Below are 10,122 nucleotides of genomic sequence, written 5' to 3'. Positions count from 1 at the left end.
CAAGCTTTGTGTACCCAGTTGTACTGGCACTTCAAGTTTCTTTTGAACTGAAATAAAAGCAGACGGCAGAGGCTGAGGCTTTCAAGATAATATCATTTATCTTCTGAAAATCTGCTTTTTAGATGTCAGGCAAAACAATTTCACAATAGCTAGAAAAGATCTTGTCTGGCATTGCTGTATCTTTATTGGTCTTTAATATGACTTGAAAATATTAGGCCATATTGTGGTGTTCAATTTTCTATCGATTTTTCAGGCAGTCTGATAACACAAATGAAAAAAACACCTGTAATTAGACATCATTCCTAAAGCTGAGGGATTTTGGAGAAAGCCACACAGCAAGCTTCCTCTGCATGTAAAACTTCAAAGTGCTTCCTAGATTCATGAACTACAGGCAAACTCAAAGTCAGCAGGAAAAGTGTTGGTAAACAATGAGAAAAAAAATACTGCCTTTGTGTTTGAAAGAGACATTTTTCCCTTCTGAGGGAAGATTAAAAAAGAAAGGCTCACATCTGCAGGACAAAGTGGCCGTAGGGAGGTTGGCTGGGGAAGATGGTGCTTGTGTAAGTGTAAGTGGCTTCAGTGCAGTTGTCCTTCCTGAGGATTGCTTACAGAAAAGAGGATTGCTCACAGCTTTTTCTCATTTAGAGGCAATTCAAAACTTGCAGGTGATGTTCAGGCATCTTCCTTGGAAGAGGTGTCTACTAATGCAGCACTAATTGGCTCCTGTGGGAGAGGAACGGCAGAGGAATGACCCACTGGTGCAGTGGGTCAGCCCATGAGTAGAATGGCAAGTCCCTTACGCCAGGACTCCAAATTGTGACAATGCTTTGTGTTTTCAAGCATCTGAATATGCTTTGTAGCATTTTCTTCCTTTTCTGCTTGGTCTCCAGTCTTTGTGCAAAAAGGTTTCTTCTTTAAAGCTGATAGAGTTTAACAGTTGTCCTTGCAGTTAAAAAGGCAACAAGAAAAGCCAAAAAGGGTGATATATGACGTTTTATAAAACTTTTGTTGGAATAAAGATCATTTGAGTCATTCTCCTCTGATTCACCCATAGCTTGTGTGCAAGAAAGCCCGTTCCGCAGGGGGATTAGGCTGCACTCAATCCCCAGTAAATTCAGCTGATGAGATGGCTCCGCTGACCCTCTCCATCGTGGCAGCAGCTCTTGCTGCCTGACCCCGGGGCATGTTGCTGCCACCAGCTGTGGCTTAGCATAATTCTGCTTGGCATATGGGCTGCTGTGTGTCCAGGGGCTCATCAGGGATGAGCAGAGGGTTTACAAACTTTTCGTAGCTTGTTTCCAAAAAGCCTCTTGCTCAAAAGTCATAATTAAGAAACCGGTTCTTAACTGGGACAATCTTATTCCTTTTAGCTTGGGGTTGAAGCTTGAAGCTGCTCTTGTATCCCTTCCCCTTGGAGGAAGGGGAAAGGCTTGGAGACTAGCAACAAACTGCAGGACCTATGGGGAACCATAAAGGCAGTCTTACTTTTTCTGGTTGGTACTCCTGCCATCCTGATCCAATAACTGCAATGATATTGGGGTGCATGACATTGCAGGGGGCAAAAAGTTGTGCAATTGTCAGTTTTACTTTAATACTTTTTGTCGTGTTCCCTAGAAGATCTTCTGTGAATCCTATATAACTTCTGCCACTGAAGAGTTAAAGAGGCAGCACATTGCAGCTCTGCACCCCCCACCCCCCCCCCGCAAAGTCTCTTTTTTTCTGGGATAACATCAACTGGTGGTGGCCCCTTTCTTAGTCTGATGTCTGTTCCTTGTTATATTTATTAGACCCTATAAAATCCCCTTCTTCTAATAAATTACATCTTCTTAATGATATATGATTTTATACAAATATTATAGTCTTTACAGAATGATTTCCAGGGGTCTGGGGAGGAGACACAAGTGAAATGCATTCTTCAAATATTGCCTATCAGGGCACATATTCACTGGGGGATGTTTTTTATTAACCTCTTAAACAAACAGAAAATCTTCATTTATTTCAGGTGTCTTTTATTATAGTTTGAAGTTACCAACAAAATTACAAGGAACAAAGAGAGCTCTCCACGCAAGACACCCTGCCACTGGGGGTTTGCAGGCTTTGGAAGTATGTTTAATTCAAACAGGAGTGCAGAAGTACTCTTAATTCAACCCAAGAGAAGGTTAACACTGAAAAGGATTGTCCTACTCTCTCCACACCTGGCCATGAGGTCCCACTGCCCCTTTTGCACGGCGTCCACACAGTGGGTTGGATCAGTGTGAGATGAAATCATTGTTCCATAAGATGACTCACATTACAAAGCTGTACCCTGGGATGGCATCATTAAACCCCCCACAAGTGGTCCTCTAAAAGCCCTCCTCTTAAGGGTGCCAGAATACTGAAAGCAAAAGGCATTTACATTTTCCCTGAAGACCCAGTCCTTCCATCAGCCCTCACAGCAGTTTGCTGACTAAATCTTCTATGTATTTGAATAATTTACCATATGAATAAATTCATTTATGCCGAATGAAGAGGTGGACTACTGGGATGCAGTAATGCCAACACAACAAAATTGAAGCAGGGGAGGTGGGGGAAATGAACCCGTAACAATGGCAAGCAGTGCCGTCTGCTCAGGCGGCAGGAGACAGCTGTGGCCACATCTGAAATACGAGAGCGTGGGAAGGTACGAAGCAGCATCTAAAAAGGGCTTTAGAATAAGCAGAGCTGAGCAAAAAACCAATCTGCTCTTTTTGAGCTGCAAAAATATGGTTGTTATAGAATAACTGAGAACTAAATTGCAAGTTTTACATCTCATTCCGTATTTTCCAATTCAGAAAGTATATAAGTAACATTCCTGCGCCTTTTAATTGCCACTGATGTTTAAGATGTAGAAGTCTTGACTCCTGTCAAATGATCTGACAGCCCAAAGCCATTGACCTGGGCAACTGATGAATACATGTTACAGATGCATGCAGTGCAAAGACTGAAAATATTAAAAGCCAGATCTCAAGTAGTTTAAACAGGCTTTGGCCCAGCTTACACCAGCTGCTGATCTGGTCCATAAGAGTCTTACAGCAGTAACAGTTGGAAGGATGATGGTTTGCATTCACTAAATGCTGATAAGGGTTACCTAGTGAGACGTGCTTTGCTCGCATTTGTGGCCAGGAGATGGACTGCATTGAGCATTTTTAAAATCCTTCTTTCTTTAGCTGTTCTTCGAAGTAATCATTACATGCTACAGTCAAAGCAGCAACCAGAATGACAAATTCATTAAAATCCACCTCATTGTCTTTATTGGAGTCCAGATCTTTCATAATCTTATCAATCAGAAAGGGGTCCTTTTGGCCCTGAAGAGAAAGAAAAGCGATTTAGCAGTGCAGATCTCGAATGCGTAATACTGACATACCCAGCGTTGCAACCCACTGCTATGTCACAAGCCCCGGTGCTAGTAAATAAAAGGCCACATGAAATATGAACCTGAATAGTAATATACCACCACCCACAACACTAAAAACATGGGTCTGGAGACCCAAAAGTGCACAGCAACAGAAACTGAAGACAGTGCAACTCTTAGAAGGAATACAGGTACTAAATAGGCACCGATATGAATCAGATTTTAGGAGCTGCTGAGCACTGGTTTCTTTTGACAAGATGGATCTATAATGTGCGTTTCTCTGTATCACCCCCCCTTAACAAACAGTATGAAGATTTTCAATGGGCTATTCGTAAGTGGTCATATTACACATCCATTCATCGCATTGAGAAGATCTGTACTCAGCATACAACACAAGCTATTCAGTGGGAGTAAGAACAGCGAATATCATAATAATAAATCAATAGCCCAGAATAAAAGAAAATCCAAGGAAATGGATAGAATATAAAAAAAAAATCCTGCTGGTGGTGATAGGGTCCACAACAATTTTTACAATTAAGAGGATACAGAAAAACAACTATGGATCTGGTCATTATTCCATAAAAAGCACCCATGCTGTGTAATGCAGAACATATCAAACATGCAAAGAGATATTCACATCAGCAGCTTATTGCAGAAAGGATTTTCTTAGCATCTCTCTACAGAGCACATGAACAGCTGTACTGTGTCTGTGGCCATTGTGCACAAACTACTGTGTTCTCGTGAGAACTGGTTGCTGGATTTAATTCTTCGAAGGACTTACCTATGCCCTATTATTAAAAATGAACAAACAAGCAAAAAACTGATTAAAGCCTGATTTACCATCGATTTTGGTACTGCTTCTAGGCTGCCCTTGCTGCTCAAAAGCGCAGGGGAGTAAGCAGAGCACAGGTACCTGGCTCTGCCCACGGTGGCACATGGCAGGGCGCCCAGGCTGGACCACCCTCTGAAAACACACTTCTCAAAGGGGACATTTGATCTCATCTCCTTCTGTCTGGCTCCACAAAGACAACTGTCATCTGAGAGGCAGGATGTGCCTTGCAGAAGGAGAAGCTATTCCTGAACACTGGGGTAGCTGCTTGTCCCACCCATGGAACAGTAACAAGAGGTTCAGGAGCTGCATCTTACTGAAAGGAAGTCAGTGAGCTCGCTGGTGAGGAGCTCCTTGAGTTCTCCTTTACTGAGCTTGTATCTGTCTCCTTCTTTGCCTGAGTAGTGATGGAAAATCCTGATCAAGGTGTCCATCGCATCCTCCAGCGGTGTGGACATATCAGCGAGCGGGAGAGCTGTGGGGCAAAGATCCAGTCAGTGACATTGAACAGGAGCCAAACCAAAGACCGGTCTCAGGGAAGGGTCGGAGAGCTAGCTGTAGAGAGAAATTGTTACTAGTACTGAAAAAATGGATTTTCAGTTGATCCATCCTGTCAGCTGTGTGTGAGCAAGTCTGGACTGCTGTAAAATATTGTCCTAAACTTAATAGCAATTACTTCGAAAAGGCAAATGGAAAGGAAGCCCTTTATTTAAGAAAGTGATCTACTGAGCATCCATTTTGCAAAGCTACTGCAAAAGGAAATCCCTCGTACCCATAGCTGAAAACACAGGAAAAATGAAGGCACACCCTCCTGCCTGTTCATTCAAAAATTTCCTGACGAAAGTGAGATCAACAAACAACAGTGGCCAAAGTGTATCTGCATTTATACAGAAGGCTCCACACTAGTTTCTTAGGTGGTTAGAGGAAAGTCACCAGTAATAAGAATGAAAGCATCAGCTTTCAATTTATTCGGTCGTGTTTGCTTGGGCTGACCTCTTTTCCTGTAAATTACCTGGAATAAACAAATGTGAGCTAGGCACCCCTGAGGGTGTGCTTCATTGGGCATGCAGTAAGAAGGTACACAGGGAAGCACCACCAAGAAAAAGGTTGGAAATGCAATTAGTTGCTCAGTAGCTGACTCAAAAAATAACTAAAAATAGGTATGGGGTGAAAGGGAAACATCGTGTTGATGAAGCGCCAGGAGAGAGATTAAAAAGCCAGAATGAAATTCAAGGTAAGACTGGAGTCCTGAGCAATATCACTGTACAAAGGCTAAGACTTACCTGCTTCACAGGCTAGCTGAGGTGTATGCAAGAAAATACTCAGATCACAGAAGGTGATGGTCACCCTCCTTTCAAAATGCATGCACGGGCTCTTGTTTATCAGGCTGAGAGGGTGGATTACACAAATAGAGACAGACGTATAATCGTCACAAGGATGATGGGGCTTCTGTTTCCCTCTGCATTTGCCTACTCTGTTCAATAAAAGCTGCTTGCTGTAAATGGGTCACTAAAATATTCACTAGGCAGAGCAGAGGGCTGCGTGTGGAACATACGAGATACTTTTTATCATTTGACTTTTCACTAACATGTCCATCTGGGGGGCTGAAGGTGAAAATTAGAAAATGCTAACAATCACTAAGTCAGTATAAAGCAATTTCCCCCCATTTTCAAAAGAACTCTTTCTAATCTGTCTCTCTGCACTTTTACAGCTGAGAGTCTAAATGCCTCAGCACTGGCAACCAGTGTTCAAAGATACTTCGGTACTTAGGGTGGGTTTGTAAGTGAGTTTGCCACAAATCCCTTGAGATACCTACTTTTATTGCCAGATGTCTCCGTAAGCCTGAAACGTCTGCTCTTGCTGAATGAAATTCTTGCTGTAGTCTGTGGGTCTTCAGGAGCAAACAAGGAAACCAGTTTCAGGGAAGGTGTGCCTGAAATTACAGTGTACACTGGCCAACAGGCTTGGCTTCATTTTTATCAGTCCTGTACAAGACTGATGCAGTTCAGCATCTCTCTTTTAATAGGTGATCTTCCCCCTGGAGGGCTTCCCCTGCCCCAATCCCAGGGACTTGCCACCCCCAGGGGCAATGGCTGGGGGACGCAAGAAACAGCAGCTTCACCATGGTAGGGCCTGCTTACCACCCAAACTAGCAAATAACCACAGTTTTCATGACAGCCACATGGAATGGAAAACTGCTTGCTTTGGGCTTGCTTTCTATCAATAAACCTTCTACCTGCTGCACACGCAAGTCCAGCGAGCGCAACTGGGCAGATAAACAGCAAGAGGGCACACAGCTGCAGCTCTTTCTCTTGTTTATTCCAGCCAGGGGGAAAGAGAATGAGATGGGCATTGTTTTTAGCTCTGAAAGCCTCCAGGCACTTGTAATTTTGAGTGCCACAGTAGATATCAGCCCACACCTCTACCGGCCTCCTTTGCCTCCAGACATGATGCTTCTTCCATCTGTGACATTGTCACGAGGCTTCACAACCTGAGGGGTTGTGGCTGTGCCTCTGGGAGAAGGGGGAGGGAAGTGGGGGGCACATAAAAATGCTGGATCCCAGCAGTATGGGAGGTGACTGTGTGTAAAGCGCAGTTTCCGAAACAGTAGGCAGGGTCTTCTGGTTAGCGGTCCCTGTGGACACGCACAATACTGCATGTAGGGTGTATGCCCTCACCTTCCACCACTGCAATCATGAGTGCTCGGGTATATTTTAGAAAAGGCCCAGGTGGAAACCAGCCTGGAAATGTTGATATGCAACAAGAGTAACCTAATCCCTCCTGGAGTCAGAGGAGAGTTGGGGAGGAGAGCTGCTTTCCATACCTCTTCTGTATTTGGGCATAGCTAATGGGTGCCCGGTTTTGTACAAAGGGAGTCCCTGTGCCCCAGCAAGCACAGGGATCTAGCTGGACCGTATGCAGGACGTGAGAGAAAAACATGGGCGATATCAGGCACAGCAGAGTTCTCCCAATCACATCCTGGCCGTTCTCTGTGTCTTTTCTGATTCTAAGAAAAAGCATGTGGTCTCTTACGTAGCTACAGCCATGCAGGGCTATGCCTTGCCTGTGGTGCTTGTAACTATTGTTTAGAAATATCAACCAGACAAACACCAAAACACTGGCTGTTTTGGGTTTTTTTTGACATTTATTCAACAACAATTTCACCCACAACAAAAAAAGAGCACGTCTGAGTCAATGCATAAGTATAAAATCCTTCTGTTGTCTCTATATTACACTGATCTTCTGGTTGATGAATATTGCAAATTCATTATCTAAGGTAACAGGAGGTACAACTTCCAGGAAGCAGGTATAAACTCTCAGAGCTGCCATCCTCAGGACAGAAGAAAGAAGGGTTTCCTCTGTCATCTCCAGGACATCAGCTCAATAATTTATACAGTGATATAATCTGTGCAGTCTCTTTCAATAGCTGTTTTCACTCCAGATAATTGTGTAAGAAACTCTCTATTCCATGTGAGTGTATTACATGTACACAGGGAACGGTTGCACTGAGCTTTTTTGTTAAGAGGTCCATTCAATTTGCTGTGTCCATCCCTTTCCTGCCTGGCTAGTGAGGTCCTGCCAGTGGCTCCAGTGGCAGCAGAGATCTAACTCCTGTGAGGGGAGGTCCCAGAGGCTACTCAAAATTCATGATTATCAATCAACTGTTTTTAATCCTTCATGCAAGACTCCAGCACCATCTGGTTTTACATGTTATCTAATAGGCATTGAAGACAACTAAAGTCAACACAGGCTGTGAGCATTTTTGTACCAGGCAAGACTCAACTCCGTGTCAACAGCCACCATTCCCCTGTCAATCCTCCCCTGCACGCTGGTTTCCACCAGGCTAAACACAGGAACAGCACCAGACATGTGTTTGACAGCAGGAACAGGACTGCAGCATGACTGTAGACACGGTGAAGACCGGTGCCTTCCTCATTCATGACCAAACTTATCTGTCACAACCTGCCAAATCATGGCAGTGTTGGTGGGAAGGCACCTCTTCCTCAAAGTGGGATGATCGCCAGTGCCAGACCAGGTCAGCCATAGCTTTTTCTAGTTAAACCTTAAAAACCTCCAAGGATGGAGATTTCACAAGTTCTTGGGTAATCTGCTGTAGTGCTGCTGCACTACCTCCCTAGGGAAGATGTTTACCCTCATATCCAGTCTGAGCATCCCAAGCTGCCTTTGTGGCCATTAGCCCTTTTTGTACCACCTAGCACTATCACAAGGAGTTTGACTTTGTTGACTTTATAAATTCCCTTCAAATAGTCTTGGGTCCTCACTCAAACTCAAAAATACACTTGAAAGCAGGCTGTCCCCTGACTTGCACAATCTAGTTCCGTATTTTAGTGTCCTCTTCAGGTTACATGATTGCCCCTTGCAGACTGCTCCAGCTGTGCCCTTCTCCTAATGAGTATTTCAATATTAAAGTGTGCACTGCAAAATCAATGGATGTCAGAAGCAGAAGGGCAGATTTTTCACCTGGCATGGCACAAATACTCCATAGGGCTGAATTCTGCTATCTTTGCTGAAGAGGTAATAGATGCTAGGCTTACAGAATGAGTCACCCATCTGATTTCACCACAGGCTGCTGAAAGAGGCAGCGGTTCATAGAATCATAGAATCATAGGGTTGGAAGGGACCTCTGGAGATCATCTAGTCCAACCCCCCTGCCAGAGCAGGGTCACCTTGAGCAGGTTCCACAGGAACGCGTCCAGGCGGGTTCTGAATGTCTCCAGAGACGGAGACTCCACCACCTCTCTGGGCAGCCTGTGCCAGTGCTCTGCCACCCTCAAAGGAAAGAAGTTCCTCGTCATGTTTAGGTGGAACTTCCTATGCTCAAGTTTGTGCCCGTTATCCCTTGTCCTATTGCTGGGCACCACTGAAAAGAGCCTGGCCCCATCCTCCTGACACCCACCCTTGAAGTATTTATAAGTGTTGATAAGGTGCCCCTTCAGCCAACTTTTTTCCAGACTGAAGAGACCCAAATCCTTCAGCCTTTCTTCATAAGAGAGGTGTTCCAGTCCCCTAATCATCTTGGTAGTCCTTTGCTGCACCCTCTCCAGCAGTTCCCTGTCCTTCTTGAACCGGGGAGCCCAGAACTGGACACAGTTCCCCTGCAAACCTGAGAAAGGATCCAACCAGCTATGACTGATTCCTTCAATTTTACTTGGGGTAATGTAGAGGTACTCCCAGCTGGGAGGTTCTATGGGACTGCACCTCCCCTCCTACAAGGAGATGGGGCAGTCAGACCACTGGAAGAAAATTTTATTGCTGGTCTCTGCTCCTCAAAAAACTCAGCAGAGTTCTGCCCTGTGTGAAAGCAGTCAGCCCTTGACATAGGTCAGCAACCTCCTTCCTCCACAGCTGGGAAGGAGAATCTTTGGCTTCTTCACCAAGATTTTTCCTTGGTCTCTTCTTCAGACAACATAACGCAGGATGCCTTTAAGCCAGAGCAGCCTATAAAGTGACAGTCTAAGCCACAGTAAAATACTGCTCAGCTTAAGTGGGAGGATCTCATACTTAGGGCATCTGGTTTTCAACATTTGCCAGAATGCACGTGGGGAATATTTTCTCACAAATAATTATTGCGCTGGGAAAGGCAAGTCAGCCTCCCACCCACATCCTGTCATTATTTATTTTTCCCAAACTCACACTGTTCTTGGGATGCACGTGTTTTCAATCAATGTTGTACCCCTGAAGTGGCAAAAGGTGTGATGGGAAGCAACAGGGAGCACCGCAAGCCTCAGATGGACAGATATACAATGCACTAAAAAGCTTACAATAGGTTAGAGCCTAGATTAGACTAAAGAGTTTATTAATATAGACTAAAAAGTTTATAAGAGACTTACATTTGAAACAGTATTTCTTGTTAAGTTATAATGAACACTTTTACATTGTTAGGATTGTTAGCCTTTTCATT

At 44.3% G+C, this 10,122-nt stretch overlaps 1 protein-coding gene across 1 annotated transcript; it reads right to left on the bottom strand.

Annotated features, from left to right (window-relative positions):
* Positions 1–3,164: 3,164 nt before the first annotated feature.
* Positions 3,165–6,129, bottom strand: S100Z (S100 calcium binding protein Z). Its single transcript, XM_063320490.1, has 3 exons — positions 6,016–6,129; positions 4,517–4,674; positions 3,165–3,323 (listed from the first exon to the last, which is right to left on the bottom strand). The coding sequence occupies exons 2-3, from the start codon at positions 4,655–4,657 to the stop codon at positions 3,165–3,167; spliced, it is 300 nt and encodes a 99-aa protein (XP_063176560.1). The 5' UTR covers positions 4,658–4,674; positions 6,016–6,129.
* Between the last annotated feature and the right edge of the window lie 3,993 nt (positions 6,130–10,122).

The sequence above is a fragment of the Chroicocephalus ridibundus genome, chromosome Z (genome assembly GCF_963924245.1).
Source record: "Chroicocephalus ridibundus chromosome Z, bChrRid1.1, whole genome shotgun sequence".
NCBI lineage: Eukaryota > Metazoa > Chordata > Aves > Charadriiformes > Laridae > Chroicocephalus > Chroicocephalus ridibundus.
This window is presented reverse-complemented; position numbering and strand designations above follow the sequence as displayed.

Bases quoted from the DNA above. Each gene is read 5' to 3' on its own strand.
- S100Z (XM_063320490.1), bottom strand. From the start codon at position 4,657: ATGTCCACACCGCTGGAGGATGCGATGGACACCTTGATCAGGATTTTC. The intron at 3,324-4,516 runs GTAAGATGCAGC...CTTTCTCTTCAG, and splicing joins AGCTCACTGACTTCCTTTCA to GGCCAAAAGGACCCCTTTCT.